This window comes from Phyllostomus discolor, chromosome 7 (genome assembly GCF_004126475.2).
Source record: "Phyllostomus discolor isolate MPI-MPIP mPhyDis1 chromosome 7, mPhyDis1.pri.v3, whole genome shotgun sequence".
NCBI classification, from domain to species: Eukaryota; Metazoa; Chordata; class Mammalia; order Chiroptera; family Phyllostomidae; genus Phyllostomus; species Phyllostomus discolor.
The window spans coordinates 71,114,794-71,139,252 of record NC_040909.2 but is presented as its reverse complement, the minus strand read 5'-3'; the positions used below and the strand labels follow the sequence as shown (position 1 = coordinate 71,139,252).

At 38.7% G+C, this 24,459-nt stretch overlaps 1 protein-coding gene across 1 annotated transcript; it reads left to right on the top strand.

Annotated features, from left to right (window-relative positions):
- The first annotated feature begins 23,075 nt into the window (after nucleotides 1–23,075).
- LOC114501284 (28S ribosomal protein S36, mitochondrial-like) lies at nucleotides 23,076–24,011 on the top strand. The gene has a single exon (XM_036031646.1). It carries the CDS (start codon nucleotides 23,076–23,078, stop codon nucleotides 23,385–23,387), a length of 312 nt encoding a protein of 103 aa, XP_035887539.1. The 3' UTR covers nucleotides 23,388–24,011.
- Nucleotides 24,012–24,459: the final 448 nt, after the last annotated feature.

Genomic DNA, 24,459 nt, shown 5'->3' with positions numbered 1-24,459 from the left:
GCTTGGGAATGCTTCTTTGCTTTCCCATCAGGTTGGTCATAGGGCATGGTGGCGGCCTCCACAGATTTCTGCAGGCTGCCTTGGCTTTTGTTAGCCTTGAGCCTTCGTAGGCCAATTTAGCAGGCTCAGAACACTGCCAGCGACTCCCAAATCAGCTCTGGGGACCCAGGTTGTTTCCAGTGCATGAGGGTTACACCACAAAAGCCCAGGGGACACCACAAAATCCCAGGGCACAAGGAGGTCAAAGGGGGTGGAGAGGAGTGCAAGGCACACAGAGCAGATGGAAAGCAGTGAGGAAAGAAAGAAAAGATATTCAATCCTGACTCTGGCTAGGGCCTGTGTAAATAGAGAGCCAGGTGGAGCCACAGTCCACCAAGGCTCGTAGCAGGGGACCCACTTCAGGGCCCCCAGAGTTGCTGAGAGGACACAGGCCCACGCTGCCTGGGGAAGCCCAGCAGGCTCCACCTTGCTGTCATCTCAAAACTCTTTTGCCTCATATTTCACATTTTAGAAAACAAAGAGGGACTGCTTAGTATCATTTTTCTTTCATAATTGTTATGGTAAAAATATATCCATATTCATTCCACAAACTTTCACTGAGTACCTATTAAATGCCAGTCATGGTGCAGAGGGCTGAGGCTGCCCAGAGGCAGCCAAGTGTCTGTGCTCTCCCAGTGCACCTAAGCGTGGAGGGAGGCAGAGGCTGGCACACAGGTAAACCCAAAGAGGGAGCTGATGGGGAGGGCCTAGGAAACTCCTCTGGGTTGCTGAGCTCCTGTGTCTAGGACCTGAGCAGAGCTTCCCAGTGTGGAGTGTGAAGGTGGTCACAACAGTGTCATACCATTTATATACTTGGACTTACTGTTAGTCCAAATATTTATCTCAAAGAATAAAACATCACTCTGGAATGTAGAAGAATGAGAGAAAATTTCCAACTACAGAAATATTTATGGTAATATATTAATTCAGACCTGTTTCATTTAGATTTAACAGATCTTTTTCTCTTTTACTAGAAGACAGTGAAGACTTACTGAAGTGAGTTACAAGGAAGAAAACTGAATATTTTATTAAAAGTTAAAAGTGGTAACAGTCTAAAGTTTTGAAAACCAATATAGCTGGACAGAGAGTGATCTGTGGGTCACCCTCAAAGTCCATTGCTTTCTCTAGCTGTTTGTGATAGTTTCGTCTTTTCATTACTGTATTTTATTACATGAGGGGAACTGATAGGTCATTAAATCTGTATCTGAGTCTGTGAATGGAATACCTAGGTGTGGATCAGAGACCAACAAGAACATGCAATAGAGGACCTATCTGGATATTCTCATGAAACTCACTCAGGGGGTTGTGGTGGTGGCGGCGGCAGTGGTGGTGGAGGAAAGCTTTATAGCTCATTTAAAAACATCTTCCAAGTTCTGGAGGCCAAGGACTCTCATCCCTGCCCAGTGTATCTGGAATGCTCCTCCTTTAATTCTGTGACATAATAAACACTATCACCCAGACCTAACACACATGCTGTGGGCTCTGAAATCCTTGATGCACATGCAGTTGTGCATCTGCCCTTTTCAACCTCTCTAAATACAGAGGTGAGGCTCAAGGTTTGGGGGGTATTTCAGGTAGAGGGAGTGGTAAATGTGAAAGCCAGAGGCAAGAGGGTGATCAGTCAGGATGTCATTAGGATTGTGAGGGGGAGGGGCAAGTAGGAAGAACTGTGTGTTAGGTTCCCAGGAACACTCAGGATTAACTGTGGTTGGCTCTCCTCCTGTCAGCAGCCTGCCTCTTTTTCATGCACTTATTCATCCATTCATTTAGCTATTAAACAAACATCTGAGGTCACTCTGATGGGTTTGGGAATAATTATTGACTCTTGTTCTTGAGGAGCTCAATTTCATTGACAAATCCTGCCTCGAATTTCTGATTATCCCTTTTTATTGTCCTACACATCACTGTAGTTCAAACCCTCATGACAGTGTTCCATTGGCCTTCTAGATGGTACTCCTAGCTCCATGAGTGCTCTCTACCAGTCTGTCTTATTAGGATAAGACTTAGAAAGTGTGCATTTTCTTTTTTAAAACATTTATTTATTTATGCATTTATTTATTATTATTGGGGAAGGGAGGGAGAAAAAATGGGAGAGAAACCTTGATGTGAGAGAGAAACATCAATCTGTTATCTCTGAGCCAGAGATCGAGCCTCCAACCTAAGCATGGGCCCTGACTGGGAATTGAACCAGTGACTTTTTGCTTTGCAGGATGATGCCCTACCAGCTGAGCCACATCAGTAAGGGTGAAAGTGTACATTTTCTAGCCTTTGCTCCCCTATTCCTAATGTCTCTGATCAGCACACCAGCAGAATGGAGGGGAAAATCCTACCCAGAACTTTGCCAGAAGCAAGGGAGAACTGGAGTGCTCACCCACTGAAATAAAGGCAAGATCAGATGTCTGAGAAATGGCCAGTGGTGGGAATAGAGGGGAGGTTTAGAGGAATTCGAGACAAGACAGGAATTGGTATGGGGAATAAGACTTTATAAGGGAGACTTCCAGAAAGTTTTAATGTGTATTTTCTCTCATTTACCTTTTCAAGAGATTTTATTAAATATTTATATTACTCAGCAAAATTTCTGGAATCAGTTTTGTGTTATTGTTTTTTATGTATAAAACCTTGCTGGCTTGGGGCTTAAGGCATTCTGAGCAATTTCCAGTGAGGGCTGATTCCTACCTAGTCACAGGTCTGTAGTGACTTCTCTCGATTTTCAAAAAAGTTCTAAGTTCTCTTGAAGGCAGAACATTCCCATCTCCCTGTGGCCTGCCCCACCTACCTTTCCATGGTTCTCACAGGGGTTTGGCCTGCTTCTTGCAAACACCATCAGCATTGCCTCTGCTAATGTGCCATCCCCTGGAATGTACTTCTTTCATTTTTGCCTGTCAGAATTCTATGTATCCTTATAGGCCTCCTGTTGGGAGCCACCCTGCCTGGTTTCAGGAGCTGTAACCCTCCATGGCTAGGGCTGGCGAGTGATCTTTGGACCAGAAGCCACTAAGGAGACAAAGCTTATCTCCCTGGCAGGAGCGCTACTTCTCCTTTTACCACAACTGGCCCCCAGTGCTTGATCAGTTAGCCAATGACAGGTAAGATTCCCCAAGTGGGGAACAATCTAAGACAGGCATGATCATGTGGAGGCCCCAGGGAAGGGCTTGGGGGGCTGCGAAGAAAGGGAGTGATGGACCTTCTCCCCTTGGCTTTGACAAAGCCTGAGTCCTCATTCTGCCTGCGAGGAGTCTCCTAATTTCTTGGCCATCTTGTCTCTTCTTTCCTGACTTAAGCCTGAAAGAGTGACAGAGGGCTGTGCAGCCCTGTGCTGGAAAGGGTGGGTTTCCCCAGGTGATCAGGCCTGAGAAAGAATGCATAAACTCCTGTGAAACCTGCTTTGCTAAGAATGCTCTCAATTAAATGATAAAGGTCCTAGCAGGACATGAGTTTGTTTCCAAAAGTTTTGTAGCCCTTTAGCTAACAGACCCTGACTCAGAATAAGCTCTTATAGTTCTTTATATGCTATTTATTGTTTGATCCTTACTGCCTGACAATGATTAATGAACTTTACCTATATTCCTATGCAAATTAAAAGCCAATAAAAAACCGGTGAAGGCAAGGATCGGGGTACTCTCCCCTTGAGAGAGTAGCCATGACGTCCCTTTTTCTTCACAGGACTCAGTAGTCCATGTGAATCTATCTCATATCTCATCCATAACGCCTTGGACACTATGGGTCGGTGTCTGCATCAGCCTTCTTCCTTTGTGATGCCTTTGCAGCTATTTTCATGTTCAAAAATACCTAAATCCAAAATTCACACCTTGGCTGGTGTGGCCCAGTGGATTCCAATGGACCAAAGGGTAGCGGGTTCAATTCCCAGTCAGGGCACATGCATGGGTCGTGGGCCAGGTCCCCAGTAGGGGGTGCACGAGAGGTAACCACACATTGATGTTTTTCTCCCTCTCTTTCTTCTTCCCTTCCTCTCTGTCTATAAATAAATAATAATCTTTTTTAAAAAAAGCAAAATTCACTTTGCAAATATCCCTATAGTTCTGATAAAACTTAAAAAATATATACACTGACTACTGCTGGGACTTGCATAATAGTGAATTTCATATGTACAACCCAAATTCCTTCTATTGTAAGTCTGTTACTATTACCTCTAACCATTTAGCCAGTCTAACCTGGTGAGTAAGAATTTAGTCCATATGAATAATAAAATATTTTTTCTCTACTTCACATATCACTGAGAAGGGGTTACAGATGAGTACTTTTAAATATTTTATTTGCAGAGTTACTTGAAACTATTTGTGTTACTGAAAACTGTTAGTGTAGGAGGAGGTCAAGATGTAAAGAGTAAGTATGATATTTTGCTAAATATATTAGGCAAGTGCTATCACCAGAAGGACACATTATGCTAGAGCTAACTCACATGAATGAATTTCTGCCCATTCAAAGTGTTTCTGAGTAGCAATTGTTACCTGTTTCCAGGAGTGTATTCATCTAGCTGTTAGGTAGGGAAATTCTGTGTATAAAGTACACAGAATCACACACAATCACTTCTTTTTCTCTGGAATGACAGTCATAGGAGACTACTTTTCAATCATGGATTGGCTAGGGAAACAAGGATTTAGAGAATTCTTTTTTAATGTTAATTTATTCTCTGTGGCTTTCACTTTTATTGCTGGAAATGAGCTCTAGAGCATTCAAGAATAACTTTCTGATCTTTGTTGCTGTATAGGATGACACAAAAATGTGTCCAGGTGACAAGTTCAGATGTTTTGCTCCTTATCTGCTGTTGTATAGCACATCATGGAAGAGAGAAGTAGCATATTTTGGAGGTTAGGCGTTTGTTATAATACTAATTCAATACTTGTCAACAAACTGCCAGGAAATAGTAGCTAAAATATATTATGTTGAGAATGTGTAGTCATTTACATTTTAATAAAATTAAAATACTGTTAAAACATGATTTACTTGGAATTATTGTTAGCCTTTTCAGTTAGATTATCTCATCCATTGGTTTCTATCTCCTTGAAAGGCACAGAGCATTTTTCTCTTTATTATTATTATTATTATTATTTTATTGTATTTTTCCATTACCATTTCGTCTCCTTAGACCCACTTCACCCTTGCAATCACCACACTGTGGTCCATGTCCATTAGTCCTTTTACATTTTTGCTCAACCCTCTGCTCCCAGCCCTCCTCCCACCCCTTAGCTGTCAGCCTGTTCTCTATCTATGAGTCTTTCTCTATTTTGCTTGTTAGTTCAGTTTGTTCATTAGATTCCACATATGGGTGAAATCATATGGCATTTGTTTTTTTCTGACTGGCTTATTTCACTTAGCATAATGTTCCCCAGGTCAATTCATACTATTGCAAAGGGTAAAATTTTCTTCTTTTTATGGCCAAGTAGTATTTCATCATGTAAATGCCCGATAATTGTTTTATGCACTAACCTACTGATGGACACTTGGGCTGCTTCCACATCTTGGTGATTGTAAATAATGCTGCAATGAACATAAGGGTGCTTATGTTCTTTCAAATTAGTAGTTTTGGGTTTCCTTCACATATATTCCCAGAAGTGAGATTGCTAGGTCAAAACACAGGTCTAGTTTAATTTTCTGAAGTATCTCCACACTGTTTTCCACAGTGGCTGTACCAATCTGCATTCCCACCAGCAGTGCAAAAGGGTTCCCCTTTTTCCACATCCTGGCCAGCACTTATTGTTTGTTGATTTATTGATGATAGTCATTCTGACAAGCATGAGATGATATCTCATTGTGGTTTAATTTGCATTTCTCTGATGATTAATGACATTGAACCTCTTTTCATATGTTTGTTGGCTACCTGTATGTTCTCATAGGAGAAATGTCTATTTAGGTCCTTTGCCCAGTTTTTAATTGGGTCGTTTGTTTTTTGATGTTGAGTTTTGTAAGTTCTTTATAAATTTTAGATATTAACCCCTTATCAGATATATCAGAGAATATGTTCTCCTATTTTGTGGGTTGTCTTTTTATTATGTTGACAGTTTACCTTCACTATGCAAAACTTTTAGTTTGATATAGTCCCATTTGTTTATTTTTCCTTCTGTTTCCCTTGCCTGAGGAGATATATCTGAAAAAATATCTCTATGAACAGCATGTGAGATTTTGCTGTCTGCCTGTGTTTTCTTCTAGGATTTTTATGGTTTGGGGGTCTAACATTTAAGTCTTTGATCTATTTTGAATTTATTCTTGTGTGTAGTGTTAGAAGATGGTCTAATTTCATTTTCTGCACATTATTTTGTTCAATTTTCCCAATGCCATTTACTGAATAAACTATCTTTAGCCCACTCTATGTGCTTGCACTTTTTGTCAAATATTAATCGACTATAATGTATAAATTTATTTCTGGGCTCTCTATTCTGTTCCATTGATCTATGTGTCTGTTTTTATACCAGTACCATGCTGCTTTGATTACAATGGCCTTAATTTTGTATTAGGTAGAATGATTCCTCCAACTATGTTGTTCTTACTCAGGACTGCTATTGCTATGTGGGGCCTTTTGTGGTTCCATATACATTTTTGAAATATTTGTTTCAGTTCTGTAAAATATGTCATTGGAATCTTGACAGGAATTGCATTGAATCTGTAGATTACTTTGGGCAATACAGACATTTTAATGTTGAAAATTCTTCCTATCCATGACACAGTATATATTTCCACTTATTTGTATCTTCTTCAATTTCTTTGTTTAGTGTCTTATAATTTTTCAAAAACAAGTCATTTACATCCTTGGTTAAGTTTATTCCAAAGTGTTCTATTCTTTTTGAAGCAATTTAGAATGGGATTGTTTTCTTAATTTTCCTTTCTGTTTGTTATTTATAATTTAACTATAAATGCAAATGATTTCTGCATATTAATTTTGTATCCTGCTACTTTTCTGAATTCATTTACCAATTCTAGTAGTTTCTTGGTGGGATCTTTGGGGTAATCTATGTACTGTATCATGTCATTTGCAAATAAAGACAGTTTTACTTCATACTTTTCACTTTAGATGTTTTTATTTCTTCTTCTTCTGTCATTGCTATGGCTAGGACTTCCAGTACTATGCTGAATAACAGAAGTGAAAGTGGACATCCCTATCTTGTTCCCAACCTTAGGGGAATGCTTGTAGTTTTTGCCCATTGAGTATGATGCTGGCAGTGGGTTTGTTATATATGGCCTTTATTATGGTTAGATATGTTCCCTCTATCCTCACTTTGCTAAGAATTTTTATCATAAATGTGTGCTGGATTTCATCAAATGTTTTTTCTGCAACTATTGATATGATCATGTGGTTTTTCTTTCTTTTTTAAAAAATATATTTTGTTGATTATGCTATTACAGTTGTCCCATTTCCCCCCTTCAGTCCCTTCCATCCTGAACACCTTCTCCCACCCACATTCCCCCCACTTTAGTTCATGTCCATGTGTCATAACTTTTTTAGCTTCTACATTTCCCATACCATTCTTGCCCTCCCCCTGTCTATTTTCTACCTACCATCTATGCTACTTATTCTCTGTACCTTTTCCCCCTCTCTTCTCCTCCCACTCCCCTGTTGCTAACCCTCCATGTGATCTCCACTTCTGTGGTTCTGTTCCTGTTCTAGTTGTTTGCTTAGTTTGCTTGTTTTGTTTGTTTGTTTTAGGTGTGGTTGTTAATAATTGTGTTTGCTGTCATTTTACTATACATGTTTTTTTATCTTCTTTTTCTTAGATAAGTCCCTTTATCATTTTATATAATAAGGGCTTGGTGATGATGAACTCCTTTAACTTGAACTTATCTGAGAAGCACTTTATCTGCCCTTCCATTCTAAACGAAAGCTTTGCTGGATAGAGCAATCTTGGATGTAGGTCCTTGCCTTTCATGACTTGGAATATTTCTTTCCAGTCCCTTCTTGCCTGCAAGGTCTCTTTTGAGAAATCAGCTGACAGTCTGATGGGAACTCCTTTGTGGGTGACTGTCCCCTTATCTCTTGCTGCTTCTAGGATTCCCTCCTTCATTTTTACCGTGGCTAATATATTTATGCTGTGCCTTGGTGTGTTCTTCCTTGGGTCCAACTTCTTTGGGACTCTCTATGAGCTTCCTGGACTTCCTGGAAGTCTATTTCCTTTGCCAGATTGGGGAAATTCTCCTTCATTATGTTTTCAAATAAGTTTTCAATTTCTTGCTCTTGTTCTTCTCCTTCTGGTACCCCTATGAGTTGGATGTTGGAACATTTAAAGATGTCCTGGAGGTTCCTAAGCCTCTCCTCATTTTCTTGAATTCTTATTTCTTCATTCTTTTCTGTTTGATTGTTTCTCTCTTCCTTCTGGTCCACTCCATTGATTTGAGCCCCAGTTTCCTTCCCATCACTATTGGTTCCCTGTACATATTCCTTCATTTCACTTAGCGTAGCCTTCATTTTTCCACCTAATTTGCGGCCAAATTCAGCCAGTTCTGTGAGTATCCTGATCACCAGTGCTTTGAACTGTGTATCTGATAGGTTGACTATCTCTTGATCGCTTAGTTGTATTTGCTGTGGAGCTTTGATCTGTTCTTCTGTTTGGGCCATTTTCTTTTTTTTGTCTTGTCACACTTGTTACATATGGGGGCAGAGCCTTAGGTGTTCACCAGGGCAGGGCAACCCAGTTGCTGAGTTGTGATGTTGTATGTGGGGGTGGGGTCCGAGAGGGAACAATGGTGCTTGCTCCTTTCTCTGTTGGATTTCAGTCCCTTCTGCCACTTCCCACAGACAAATTGGGCCCTTCTGGTGCTAATTTCCGTGTGGGTGGGCTTGTGCACATTCTAGAACCCAGTGGGTCTCTCCAACGAACTCTCTTGTGAGGCTGGAGGCTGGGAGTCCCTCCCTGCGCCTCAACCCCCACAGGTGTTTTCAATCAGTGCCCCAAGGCTCTATTTCCCAATGCTGGGACCCTGGGTTTCGCACAGTGCCTTGCTTCACAATTGCCGCCTTCCTGGGTCTGCCAGCCACAGCCTGTGCACCCAGAGTCTGCCCGCCGTGCGGTCTTGTGTGCCCAGGATGCCTTACACGCCCAGTCCCACTGCTCTTTGTGCCTCAACCCCTCTCCAACCAGCTGCCCAACTCCACCCCTTCTACCTGGTCTGGATGAACATGTCTATTTTAACTCCTTGGTTGTCCAACTACCATACAGTTCAACTTTCTGTCAGTTCTGGTTGTTATTCTGTTTCTAAATTGTTGTTTCCCCTACTTTGGTTGTGCGGGGAGGCAGAGTGTGCCTACCTATGCCTCCATCTTGGCCAGAAATCTGATCATGTGGTTTTAATCCTTCATTTTGTTTATGTGGTGAATCACATTTATTGATTTGCAAATATTGTACTAATTTTTCATTCCTGGAATAAATCTCATTTGATCATGGTGTGTGATCTTTTTGATCCATTGTTGTATTCAGTTTGCTAATATTTTGTTGAGGATTTTAGTGTCTATATTCATCTGAGATATTGGCCTATAATTTTCTTTCTTTGTAGAAAGTGGGGGTGGGGTCCAAGAGGGCCCTCTTTTCTTTCTTTTGTAGAAAGAAAATTATCTGGTTTATCTGTTTGTTTGTTTTTTAATTAGGATAATGCTGCCCCATAAAATGAGCTTGGGAACTTTCCCTCCTCTTGAAATTTATGAAGTAGTTGGAGGTGGAAAGGTATTAGTTCATCCTGAAATGTATGGCAAAATTCACCTGAAAGTCATCTGGTCCATGGCTTTTGTTTCTAGGACTTTCTTTTAAAAAACAATTACTGCTTCAATTTAACTAGATATAATTTGTGTATTCAGATTCACTGATTCTTCCTGATTTAGTTTTGGAAGATTGTATGTTTATAGGAATTTAACCATTTCATCCAGGTTATCCAGTTTGTTGGCATATAGTTGTTCATAATACTTTCTTATAATCTGTTGTATTTCTTTGGTGTCAGTTGTTATTTCTCTTATTTCACTTCTCATTTTATATATTTGGGTCCTCGCTCTGTTTTTCTTGATGAGTCTGGTTAAAGGTTTGTCAACCTGTTTATCTTTTTAAATAACCAACTCTTGGATTCATTGACCTTTTGTATCATTCTTTTAGACTCTGTTTTGTTTGGTTCTGCTTTAATCTTTATTGTTTCCTTCCTTTTACTCACTTTGGACTTTGTTTATTGTTCTTTTTCAAGTTCCTTTTAGTGTAAAGTAAGATTGCTTATTTGAACTTCTTTTTTCTTTTTTGTTTTTTGAGATAGTCCTGTGAATTTTCCTCTTAGGATTGCTTTCACTGTGTCCCACAGATTTTGGATTATTGTATCCTAATTTTCATTTGCTTTAGGATATCTTTTGATTTCTTCCTTGACCTTGTCACTGGCCCATTCACTGTTAAAAATATGTTATTTAGCTCCCATGTCTTTGCATGTTTTTGTGTTCTTGTGATTAATTTCTAGTTTCATAGTACAGCAGTCAGAGAAGATGCTTGATGTGACCTCAATCTTCTTAAATTTATTGAGGCTTGTTTTGTATCCTAACATGTGGTCTATCCTAGAAAACACTCTGTTGCACACAAAAAAGTGTGTGTATGCTGCTACTTTGGGGTGAAATGTTCTGAAGATATCAACTAAATATAATTAAATTCAATTGATCTAGTGTGTCCTTTAAGGCTGCTGTTTCTGTGTTGATTTTCTGTCTGGAAGATCTATTCATTGATGTCGATGGGGTGTTAAAATCCCTGACTATGACTGTATTTCTGTCAGTCTCTCCCTTTATGTCCATCAATATGTGATTTACAAGTTAGGTGCTCCTATGAGTCATGCGTTAATGTTTGCTAGGGTTATGTTCTCTTTGTCATTATGTAGTAACCTCCTTTGTCCCTTACTATAGCTTCCATTTTAACATCTATTTAGTCAGATATAAGTATTGCTATCTCATCTTTTTTTCTTTCCATTTGCATGAAATATATTTTTCCATCCTTTTATTTTATACGTGTATCTTTTGATCTGAGGTGGGTCACTGAGAGACAGCATATATATGGGTCTTGTTTTCTTATCCATTCAGCTATTGTATTTCTTTTGGTTGGAGCATTTAAGGCATTTACATTTAAGGTGATTATTGATAGATATGTGTTTAGTGCCATTTTCTTGTTAGACTATTTTCCTCTGTTTAATTTTTTTTATTTTTCCTCTTCTTTTTTCACATATAGAATTTATTTATTTTCTTTTTTAAAATTTAAATTATTTTATTGTTGTTCAGTTATAGTTGTCCATATATTCTCCCCACCCTTCCCCCACCCCCTCCAAACCCACCTCCCTCCCTTGCTTCCACCTTCCCCCTTGGTTTTGTCCCATGTGTCCTTTATAGTAGTTCCTGAAAACTCTTCTTCCTGCTGTCCCCTTCCCTCTCCCCTCTGGCTATTGTTAGATTGTTCTTAATTTCAATGACTTTGGTTATATTTTGTTTGCTTTTTTCTTTTGTTGATTATGTTCCAGTTAAAGGGGAGATCATATGGTATTTGTCCCTCACCACCTGGGTTATTTTACTTAGCACAATCCTCTCCAGTTCCATACATGCTGTCGCAAAGGATATAAGCTCTTTCTGTCTTTCTGCTGTGTAGAATTCCATTGTGTATATGTACCATAGTTTTTTCATCCACTCATTTACTGAGGGGCATTTAGGTTGCTTCCAGCACTTGGCTATTGTAAATTGTGCTGCTATGAATATTGGGGTGCATAGGTTCTTTTGGATTGCTGTTTCAGGGTTCTTAGGATATAATCCCAGAAGTGGAATTGCTGGATCAAAAGGCAGATCCATTTTTAGTTTTCTGAGGAAATTCCATACTGTTTTCCATAGTGATTGTACCAGTCTGCATTCCCACCAGCAGTGCACTAGGGTTTCCTTTTCTCCACAACCTCTCCAACACTTGTTTCTTAATTTGTTTGTGATGGCCATTCTGACTGGTGTGAAGTGGTATCTCACTGTGGTTTTACTTTGCATCTCTCTGATGGCTAGTGATGCTGAGCATCTTTTCATGTGTCTCTGCATCCTCTGTATATCCTCCTTAAGAGAGTATCTCTTTAAGTCCTTTGACCATTTTTAAATTGGGTTGCTTGTCTTTTTACAGTGGAGTTGTGTGAGTTCTTTATAAATTTTGGAGATCAAGCCCTTGTCTAATGTGTCTTTGGAAAATATGTTTTCCCATACAGTTGGCTCTCTTTTCATTTTAATGCTGTTTTCTTTAGCCATGCAGAAGCTTTTTAATTTGATGAGGTTTCATTTGTTTATTCTTTCCTTTATGTCCCTTGCTTTAGGGGACATATCTATGAAGACGTTGCTATGTGGAATGTCTGAGATTTTCCTGCCAATGTTTTCCTCTCGGACTTTTATGGTGTTATGACTTATATTTAAGTCTTTTATCCACCTTGAATTTATTTTTGTGTATGGTGTAAGTTGGTGATCAAGTTTCATTTTTTTGCATGTAGCTGTCCAGATCTCCCAATATCATTTGTTGAAGAGGCTATTTTTATTCCATTTTATGTTTCTTCCCCCTTTGTCAAATATTAATTAACTGTAGAGACTTGAGTTTATTTCTGGGCTCTCTATTCTGTTCCATTGGTCTATGTGCCTGTTTTTATGCCAGTACCAGGCTGTTTTGATTGCAGTGGCCTTGTAATACAGTTTGATATCAGGTATTGTGATCCCTCCTGCTTTGTTCTTCTTTCTCAAAATTGCTTCAGTGATTTGGGGTTGTTTATGTTTCCATATAAATTTCTGAAATGTTTGTTCTATATTTGTGAAATATGTCATGGGTACTTTAATAGGGATTGCATTGAATCTATAAATTGCTTTGGGTAGTATGGACATTTTGATTATGTTAGTTCTTCTGATTCATGAGCATGGTACATGCTTCCATTTGTTTGTGTCTTCCTTAATTTCTTTCTTCAGTGTTGTATAGTTTTCTGAGTACAGGTCTTTTACCTCCTTGATTAGGTTTATTCCTAGGTACTTTATTTTTCTTATTACTATATCAAATAGGATTTTTTCATGATTTCTGTTTCTGATGTTTCATTGTTGGTGTACAAAAATGCCTTTGATTCCTGAGTATTGAGTTTGTATCCTGCTGTTTTGCAAAATTCATTTATTAGGTCGAGTAGATTTTTTGGTGGAGTCTATAGGATTTTCTATGTACGGTATCATGTCATCTGCACACAGTGACAGTTTTGTTTCCTCCTTTCCAATTTGGATGCCTTTTATTTCTTTTTCTTGTGTGATTGCTATGGCTAGGACTTCCAGTACTATGTTGAATAGGAGTGGTGAAAGTGGGCATCCTTGTCTTGTTCCTGATCATAGTGGGAAAGCTCTAAGGTTTTGTCCATTGAGTATGATGTTGGCTGTAGGTCTCTCATATATGGCCTTTATTATATTGAGGAATGCTCCCTCTGTTCCCACTTTGCTGAGTGTTTTTATCATAAATGGGTGCTGTACCTTATCAAATGCTTTTTCTGCATCTATTGATATGATCATGTGATTTTTGTCCTTCATTTTGTTTATGTGGTGTATTATGTTTATTGATTTGCCAATATTGTACCATCCTTGCATCTCTGGGATGAATCCCACTTAGTCATGGTGTATGATCTTTTTAATGTATTGCTGGATGTGGTTTGCAAGTATTTTGTTTACAATTTTAGCATCTATGTTCATCATTGATATTGTCCTGAAGTTTTCTTTCTTTGTTGTGTCTTTATTTGGTTTTAGAATTAGGATGATGTTGGCTCCATAAAAAGAGTTTGGGAGTCTTCCATCTTCTTTAATTTTTTGAAATAATCTGTGGAGGATAGGGGTTAGCTCTCCCTTAAATGCTTTGTAACATTCTCCTGTAAAACTGTCTGGTCCAGGGCTTTTGTGTGTTGGAAGTTTTTAAATTACTGTTTCAATTTTATCAAGTGTTATTGGTCTGTTCAGGCTCTGCTTCTTTTTTATTGAGTTTTGGAAGGTTATATTTTTCTAGAAACTTGTCCATTTCATCTAGGTTTTCAAATTTCTTGGCATATAGTTCTCCATAGTAATTTTTTACAATCCTTTGTAGCTCTGTGGTATCAATTGTAATCTCTCCTCTTTCATTTCTCATTGTGTTAATTTGGGTCCTCTCTCTTTTTTTCTTGATGAGCCTGCTAAGATTTTGTTTACCTTTTCAAAGAACCAGCTCTGGGACTTACTGATCCTTAGAATTATGCTTTTAGTCTCCATGTCATTTAATTTCGCTCTGATCTTGGTTATTTGCTCTGGGCTGTCTTTGTTGTTATTCCTCCAGTTCTGATAGGTGTAAGGTCAGGTTATTTGTTTGAAATGTTTTTATCTCTCTTAGGTAGGCCTGTAGGGCCATGAACTTCCCTTTTAGGACTGCCTTCACTCTGTCCCATAAGTTTCATAAGTTTTGGATTCTTGTGAGTTCATTTTCATTTGTTTCCTAGAAACTTTTTGATTTCTTCGCTAATCTCATTCTTGACCCATTCATATTTCAATAGCATGTTATTCAATCTCCATGATTTTGAGTGTTTTGGTTTTTTTCCTTGAGGTTGGTTTCTAGTTTCAGTCCTTTGTGGTCAGAGAAAATGCTTGGTATGATTTCAATTTTCTTGAATTTGTTGAGGCTTGTTTTGTGTTTTATCATGTGATCTGTCTTTGAAAATGATCCATGTGCATTTGAAAAGAATGTGTACTTTGCTTCTTTGGCATGAAGGGCTCTATATATATCAGTTAAGCCCATTTCATCTAGGGCTTTATCAATGCCACAATATCTTGGTTGATATTTTGTTTGACGATCTGTCCATTTTTGACAGTGGGATGTTAAAATTTTCTACTATAATTGTGTTGCTGTCCATATCTTTCTTGAAGTCCTCCAAGACTTTCTTTATGTATTTGGGTGCTCCTATGTTGGGTGCATATATATTTACTATGTTTATGTCTTCTTGATGGATTCTGCCCTTTAGTATAATGAAGTGACCTTCTGGGTCTCTTTTAATGGTTCATGTTTTTAATTCTGTTTTGTCCAATATGAGTATTGCTACCCTGGCTTTTTTCCCCCTGTCCATTTGCCTGGAAAATTTGTTTCTAGCTCTTCACTTTCAGTCTGTGTAAGTATTTTGTTCTGAGGTGGGTGTCTTGTAGATAGCATATGTGTGAGTCATGTTTTCTTATCCATTCCACTGTTCTGTGTCTTTTGATTGGGGTATTTACTCCATTTACATTTAAGGTTACTATTGATAGGTGATTATTCATTGCCATTTTGTGGTACCTGTGTTTCTTCCCTCTTTCACTGTTTTTCTTCCTGTTCTTAAAGCAAACCCTGTAGCATGTCTTCCAGAGTTGGTTTGGAGGAGGTATATTCTTTGAGGCTTCTTTTGTCTTGTCTGGGAAGTTCCTCATTTGGTCTTCCATTTTAATTGAGAGCCTTTCTGGATAAAGTAGTCTTGGTTGCAGGCCTCTGATTTTCTTTACTTGGAATGTTTCTTGCCATTCCCTTCTGGCTTCAAGCTTTGTCATTGAGAAGTCAGCTGCTAGTCTTATCGGGGCTTCCTTGTATGTTACTTCCTGTTTTTCCCTCGCTGCCTTCAAGATTCTCTCTTTATCTTGGAATTTTGCCATTTTAATTATGAGTATGATGTGTCTTGGAGTCGACCTCTTTGGGTTCCTCTTAATTGGGACTCTGTGTTTCCTGGATTTGTGTGACTTTTTCTCTCATCAAATTAGAGAAGTTTTCCATCATTACTTTTTTCATTACTTTTTTACTCCTTCTGGTATCCCTATTATATGGATATTATTATGTTTCATGTTGTCCTGCATTTCCCTTAACCCTTCTTCATTCTTTCTGAGCTTCTTTTCCTTGTCTCACTCATTCTGGGTGCTTTTTTCTACCTTGTCCTCCAGCTCACTGATCTGATCCTCTACTTCATCAAGTCTGCTTTTCATACCTTCTACTGCATTCTTCAGTTCAGAAATTGTATTCTTCATTTCGTCTTGGCCCTTGTTGATAGTTTCTATTTCCTTTTTCATGTTGATATATTTTGCAGTGAGTTCATTGTAGTTTCCCTGTAGTTTTTGGTAATTCTCTGTGAGCTCATTGAGCTTCCTTATAGCCATTGCTTTGAACTTAATATCTGATAGTTGACTTGCCTCTATTTCATTTAGCATTGTTTCTGAGGCTTTCTCCTTTCCTTTCATTTGGGGATTGTTTCTGAGAAACAATTCCCATTGTTTGTGAGACTCTTCTTGTTAGCCTCAGCTTCTTAAATTGATCTGTTCTGGCTCCCTGGGTTTATGGTGTGAATTTCTATGGTAAAACACCTGTGAGATTCAGTGGTGTTGTCTCCTTGATCTCCCAAGCTCGCTGGTCTTGGACTGTTGTTTATGTTATCTCTGTGTATGCCTTTGGGTTTTGATTGCTGTTGGGGCTTTCTTGGGTGGGTCCTTCCCACCAGCTGGTCACTGTATCCACCATCTCTTGTGTTTTGTTTTGCTGGTGTGGGCAGGTTGTGTTGAAGCTAGTTCTTCCATGTGTGTAAGGTTTTGAGGATTCTCTCCTCCTCTTGTTCATTTATTTGTTCTGGGCAATTTCTCCACTATTTAGTTGTATTTTCATATAGGTTCTGGTTTGAGTTAGTGTGACTTCCACTCCCTCCTTCACCTTCTTCTGTTGTTATCTTTTGCTGGTTCCTTTGTTGGTGTGTTTACTCTTCCAGTAGGTATCCTGGTGTCCACAGCTTCCACCTACTCTTTTTTTGTGATCAGTTGGAGGTGAAGGCAAAATGGTTTAAGGCAGCAAGAGTGTACTCTATGATATTTACATTATCAGCCCATAGAGAGGAGATAGGAGATCCTATGGATATGTAGAGTGTTGACTGTGATATTTTACCCAACTAGCCACTTTTTAGAAAGAGTGGAAAGAAGATAATACTTTTGTTGGGAATGGGGAGGATTGTGAGTTGGATCTAGAAAGCAGTGAGCTTGCAGAAGGTCAGATCATGAGGTAAAGTGAGCGTAAAGGATAGAAAATAGGTGTAATGTGTGAGAGTGTAGAGTTAACCACAACAGTAATAGAGTTCAGGAAACCATGAAGTTGGCTAAGATCTGGGAGTGGTGCTACATAGTATTTACAATGGTATGAAACAGCTATTATTTACAATACTAATGGAGCAACAATCATATGACAGAATCTAGGTGATCTGGATAATCAGAATAGGAAGTATAGGACCTAGAGTAGTGTGCTAGCAGAACACAAGTGAAGTGAAAGACAGTAAAATAACAATACATTATGAAAGAGAGAACCAAGGGAAACCAGTCAAACAATGCAGTTTAACCAGCCAAATGAAGAAGATTAATCAGGAAGAAGAGTAATACAAAAATACTAATAAAATAAAAGGTGTAAGAATAATGAAAATTAATAATACAAATATGCAACACTTTGCAAGTTCTCTGTAGTAGCAAAGTGAAATTTGTCTCACTGTCTCAGGTGTTGGGATGCCCTGTCCTTGGGTCCATCTCTGGTCTTTTCACAGTTTCAGGTTTTTTTGTCTTGTGGGAATTGTATTTAAAAAAAAGAAAGAAGAAGGAATAAAACAAGGAAGAAAGAGAAAAAGAAGGAGTTAAAAGATAAAAAAATAAAGAATTACTTAAAAAAACAAAAGCCTCCTGCTGGCATCAAACTGGACAAGCCAGTTTTGCTGTTCTTCCTGGCTGTAGCAGGCTGAGGGGTAATTGATTTCGCTTTCCTCCCTTCCTGATTGGCAGTCAGCCTCAAGCCCATTTCCCCAGTAGCCTCTGGTCTGTGCACACACTTTCCCTGGGTTGCAGGTGTGCATGCTAGGCCTGGCTGCCTCCGGTCCCTCAGGTTCAGGTGTGCATGGAACTCCTTCCAGGGCTATGGGAGTGTGCACAGGGCCTTCCACACCACCTCGGAAGCACTGCATGGCTGGGTGGAGAGGAAGCCGGAGTGGCTGCTGTAGGAGAATTTCCTAAACAGCCACCAAGTGTCTTTTTTCACCTTTTCTTTTTGAGAAATTCCTCCTGTTCAAGCCTGCTGCTCCATATAGAGGCCTAGACTCTCCCACATCCCACCTCTCCAACCAGATGCAGGACTATCTGGGTCAGGGCCTGTCACAGCTGAACTCTCAACTCAACTCTCCCCAGCCAGCATCCACAGACTTTGTGGGTGCTCACAGCCCCTCTGTGACTTCTTAGTCACTTAGTTCTTATTCCCCTCTTTGTGACTTCAAGCAACCAGGTCTCTCCTGGTACTACTCAAACCTTGTTTGGCAGGGGAGGGAGCCATTGACCCAGCTCTCTCCCAAGAACTCTGTGGCAGACCCAGCAGGTGCCTGGACTGGGGCTGCAGTCACCCTGGTCCCCGCACTGGTCCCAGGGACCTTATTGTCCCTGAAGCACTCTCCTTACCATCTGGTTTTTCAATGTCCTCTACAATTTTGGGTCTCCAATCTTCATATACGCTGGGGTACTGTTGGCTGTTCATTCTTTTCCTTAGTATATCAGCTAGGTATTTCACCTGTGTGCAGGGGGAAGTGGGCTCCACTTCCACCTACCTCACCACCATCTTCCTCCACATTATTTTTCCTCTTCTTAAAGCAAGCCCTTTAACATTTGCTGCAGTACTGGTTTGGTGTTAACAAACTCTTTTAGCTTTTTCTTGTCTGAGAAGCTCCTTATTTCTCCTTCAATTTTAAATGGTAGCCTTGCTGGGTAAAGTAACCTTGGTTGTAGGTCCTTGCTTTTCATCACTTTGAATATCTCACATCACTCACTTTTGGCCTGAAATATTACTGTTGAGAAATTAGATGACAGTCTAATTGGTGATCCCTTGTATGTAACTACTTGCTTTTGTCTTGAAGATTTTAGGATTCTCTCCATGTCTTTCAGTCTTGCCATTTTAATTACCATGTGTCTTAGTGTAGACTTCTCTGGGTCCATCTTATTTGGGACTCTTGGAGCTTCCTGGACTTGTGTGTCATTTTCCTTCACCAGATTAAGGAAGTTTTGGATCATTATTTCTTTAAATAGGTGCTCGATCCCTTGCCCACTCTCTTCTCCTTCTGGTATTCCCGTCATATGGATCTTTTTATGCTTCATTTTGTCCCAAAGGTTTCATAAGCTCTCCTAATTTTTTAAAATTCTTTTTTCTTTTTGCTGCTATGCTTGGGTGTTTTCTTCTACCTTGTCTTACAAATTACTGATGTGATTCTCTGCTTCATGTAACCTACTGTTTATTCCTTCCAGTATATTATTTATTTTATATATTGCATTCTTTATTTCTGACTGGTCCTTTTTCATGATTTCTATGTCTTTTTTCATGCTGTGGAGTATCCCTGTAATCATACTCTAAACTCTCCATCTGATATGGCTTGCCTCCATTTCACCTAATTCTTCTTCTGGAGAATTCTCTTGTTCTTTCATTTGGGGCCTGTTTCATTGTCTTCCAATTTTGGCTGCCTCTTTGTGTTTGTTTCTATCTATTAGGTAGATCTGCAAAGACTCTGGTTTAGGCCTATGTCAAACCATGCCTGTGACTGGCCCAGGGTAACCTATTTGGAGCTATCAGTGATCCACAGCATGTGGTTCCCTCTGTTGGACCTGTTTCTGTGCAGAAAGAACCAGGCTACACACCACAGCTGTCTTTTACCAGCACCGGGCCCAGGGCAGGGTGAACTAAAGTCTCAGAGCTCCCAGAGTTCTGCCTCTGTCTGCAGGCTTTCTGTTAGGCTTAAAAAGTGAAAGTCTTACAGCTGTATTCTTCAGCAACAGGGTTTAATCACCACAGGGTGGGGTGAGAGTTATTCTTGTGAGTGGGGCTTTTGCTTCCCCTCAGGCTGTTGCCAATTGGAGGTGAGTGCTGTCTGAGAAAGATGGCTCCTGAAGTATGGGGAATGACTTAGGACTGGGATTCTGGTGGCTAACTGTTCAGTTTTCTTACCAAGCCACCAGCCCCAGACTCTCCTCACACATCTCTAGTCCACTCTGCTGGAGCCCAGGGTAAGTGGCTGCAAACAGAATTTTGTGCATTGGCCATTTATGAGGCTCTCTGTGTCTTCAGCTGTCTCTCCCTGGTGGATGGAAACCTTGCTGCTTTTCACAGTTATATATTATTTGAGTGCCTTTCCCATTTCTGATGCTATAGGCTGGGGAGCCCTGCTTGGGGTTTAGACCCCACACTTCTCAGGGGCACCCCCTGGCTACTGAAATATCCCTCTGAAACTTCAGCTGCTTCCACTGGGTGCCCAGCCAGCCTTCTCTGCCTCCTCTGTACTCCTTCCCAGTCTCATGGTGAAATGATTTCTTCCATCTGTCTGTGGTTATATGGCTTCTCTCCAGCTAGTGTTCAGTTGGTTATTAAGGATGATTTTTCTAAATTTAGGTATAATTCCAGTTTGGTCCTGTGAGGAGGTTGGTGTAGCTTCCATTTAACTCTTCCACCAACTGGGGTCTCTCACGCAGCATTTTTCTCATTGTATACTTCTCATGTTATAATTTGTATACATTTGATATTATATTATATTTATCTGAATGTAAGCCTCTTTAAGCTGAGGACTGAGAATTATTCAGTTTTTAATACCTTATAGCCCACCAAAGATACTGTACAAAGTTCACTTTAAGCAATAAATTTTTCTTTAGGACTGAAATTTTGAAAATTTGAGTTTTTTAAAACTTTAACTTTAAAAGTAAAACAATTTGAGTTTTTATTTAGAGCCAAAGCCAACTTGGACCTATCATTTTATCATTTAATCCATGTCATTGAGTTATGAGCTAATTTCTTAGTATTTATAATAAAATTCAGACAAAACATTTGCTATCCTTAGTACGTTCTAGAATAGTGGTTTCTAAAATGGGGGTCCTGTGGCCATGTGCCTCAGAATCAATCAGGATGCAAGTTTCAAATGTAATTGTTTTCATGCACTGTGAATATCCTAAATCTCTGAGTGTAGGTCATGCACATGCATCATGCTCTTGGAGGATTCTTGTGTACATTGAGCTTTGGAGACCACCACAAATTATTAACTGGAGAGAGTGGGGAAGAGCAAAGATATAGAATCTCCTGGAAAGTTTCTTTGAAATAAAGACAATTCCTGACTGCTCTCCATAACTCTGGCCACACCTCTGTTCCAGTAGCTTGCTGCCACTCTCTCATCCCCATATGCAGCCACAGCTCTATACCTACTTTTCCAGTGCCTTTGGAAAGATACTTTGTAGAAAAGGTTTCCTTGGCTTACCACTGTCAGGAACATGGCCATTGAGCCCCTTGTTAGACAAGCACTATATATGAAGACCTGTGGTACAAGAAACATTAAGTAAACCAATGTTAGTCAAACTTTTTTTCCCACCCACCCTTCCTCCCTTTCTCCCTTCTTTCCTTCTTTTTCAATTCTTTGCATTCCCATAGAAGTAGTTTTGAAGGAATCTGCTTTGGGAAATATTTTGGCCACTGCATGAGCCCAACTTTACCTCAGTATTTGAAGATTGTAGAAAGAAAAGACTAGGTCAGAGTAACAAGGGAATGAGGGAAAGGTGGCCAGAGAAGAGCAAAACTGTGGAGAGGGGCCACTGAGGGTGACTCAAGGTTTCTAGACCTTTAACAAGAGTGATTACAATAAAATGCATACTGTTGTCCAATAAAAAATAAATATTGAGATAAATTTAGTAAAATGACAAGTTATTCATCTGAAATGTAACTGTTGTTCCTGAATAGTATGCCCACTGTGAACATTTTGTATTTTTGTTAATATTTTAAAAAATGTAATGTATGGATTTTTAGCTTTGCTTAAATTCTACAGAATGCATAACATTATTCACATATGCTTCATGTCTACTTTACTCTTGGCAGAGTATGTATTCTCTGTGGATATAAAAGAAATGTGAGCAAACTGTTAAAAATGTCTTATCTTTATTAAGTGGTAGTTACTTGAAAGAGAATAAGAAAACAAAATGCTAAAAATTTTAAGCTCTGAAAGGCTCATATTTCCAGCTGATAGATTTGTAAAAAGATTATTGGTAGTATTGAATTGGTCATTGGTGGGGCAGGGTGCTATGGGACAGAAAGCACTGGACCTGGGCTCACATGGGTCACAGAGCTGTGGGTCTAGACAAGGTGCACCTCTGAATTTCAGGTGTCTGTGCCATGGAGAGGAGCCATGGTGGGGATTCTTGTTGAGATTAAACAGAGAAGGTGTGTGAAGTACCTGACAGGGATCCTAGTCTTGGAGGCAAGCAGGTGGGTTGGCTTCTTGTTTGTTGGAGTCAGAACAATGGCAAATCCATGAAGGTGAATCTCATCATGACTGCTTCAAAGCTTGGTTGTACTTATAGGAGATTTTCTGTTCCTAGAAGACTTGCCTGTTCCTACGAAGAGAAAAATGGCTTATGTGTTAGGTTTGGAATATTGTCCATTTGTATAACTCTTTCCTGTGACTATCTCCTATGTTATATAACCGATTTAAAAGTAAAGTGTAGTTTGTGAAGGGCAGGATTTATAGTTTGAATTTTAAGTCAAAAGAATAAATTATTACTATTTTAAATATTATCTCATTAGCACTTATTAATTGATGAGGTGTTAATATAGTCACTTCTTGAAAAACCTTCATAGATCACAGTGAAAACAAAAAAATACTTCAGAAGAAAGAAAAGAATCATAAACACATAGGCTGGGTTATGTGGATGATAAGCAATCAAGTTGCTTTTCTTCTCTTTTGATGAATTAGATTTTGGCTCAGTTGTATTACTGTTTGTGACCTTTATCTCTTCAATCTTCTAAATCTACTTATATTTCATTCTTAGGAAAAATCTTTCCTGGGAATGCTTATTCTATATTAATATGTAATTAAGTGTTTTAAATTATTTTGGTAAAACTTTTAATATATGATAATCAGGTAGTAATTGCTCATTTCAATAACATTCATATTAAGGTACTTTGAAATATAGTTTGTCAATTATTGCTCAATAAAACTGAACTTTAAAAAAAAATAAATATACTGGAGCTGTCCCCTTCTTGGGGGTCATGATGGGCAGTAAGATGGTATCTGCTAGCATGGTCTTTGAGGTAGTCAAGCCACATACTCCATTAGTAAGTTTCTCTAACAGAAGAGACCATTCTAAACCAAATGTATCAGAAGTTTTGAGATTGGCAGCACTACCATCTAATGCTTCTTCAATTTCACAGCATTTTAAGGGAAATAAATTGCCAGATTGGCTGATGCATCAGAATCCACCAGACACTGCAGAAATAATAAAAACATTACTTCAGAAATATAGAAGGAAACCTATGTCTCAAGAAGAAATTGAATTTATACAACATGGAGGTCCAGAATAATCACTGACACTGGCTGCTGTTTGTCATCAGACAAAAGGATAGCCTTTATAGTAAAAGACTTCAAACAGGACAAATGAGAAATTGTACACTAAACAACCTTAATAAATATTCTGTAAACAAAAAAACTATATAGGAAATTTAGATGGACACTTATATAATTTGTGTATCTTGGTCAGCTCCTCCACAAGCTTACCTAATTGTTTATATACTTTATACTTATTAAAATGCACATTTTAAAATGTTAGCCTATTAATTTACTCTTGATTATCAAGTATTACCAGTGTTGAACTATTAAAAACACAGGATATCTAGTTAAACCATCATAGGCTTCCCATAATTTCACTTTTCTTTCAGTTTATGTTTAGACTTGAATTTATCAGTCAGAATTGCTGCTTTTTGGAAGTGATTTTCCTGAAATTGGATGACAATCAGTGATATAATTGCTCCATTATTTATTCTTAATTCTCTTAATGTTTTTTTCATTCACAAAGTTACTGGAGTATAACTGGTTTAATAAGCACATCCTACTCTGAATGATAAAAATATAGCCAAAGTAAAACCAGTGACTTTGTGGTAGTAAGACTGGGGAGTTAACACAACAGATCATTTGTCAGCTATTTTTAGGAAAAAAAGTATAAAATCAGAGGTCAAAATAAATATAGCATAGGTTTAAATGTTTGACCAAAAATGGCAATTTCTTATGTGTTTAGGGGTGTTAGGAAAGTGTTGTTCTTTGGTTTATTTTGCTGTTTTAATTGTAATAATGTATGCAAGTCTTGGTAACCATTAACTTTCTCAAACTTAATGTCTGGAAGCTTTATAAAATCAACCTAAATATTTACCTTGTTAAGGTAATTTATGAAACTTTAAGAAGTTCTTCCTGTGCCAAGAGTATATATTATTATGAAAGTAAAGTCTCACAGAGCTAAATAAATTTTCTTCCATACCTTTAAAAAATATAGTGGAAAACTCTTGCTGTGCAAGTAATTTTTTTGCCTCATTTAGGAAGCAATATATTTAGAAAAAGTTAGTTTAAAGTTGTTAGAGAAGATTACTATAATTAGAAATGTCC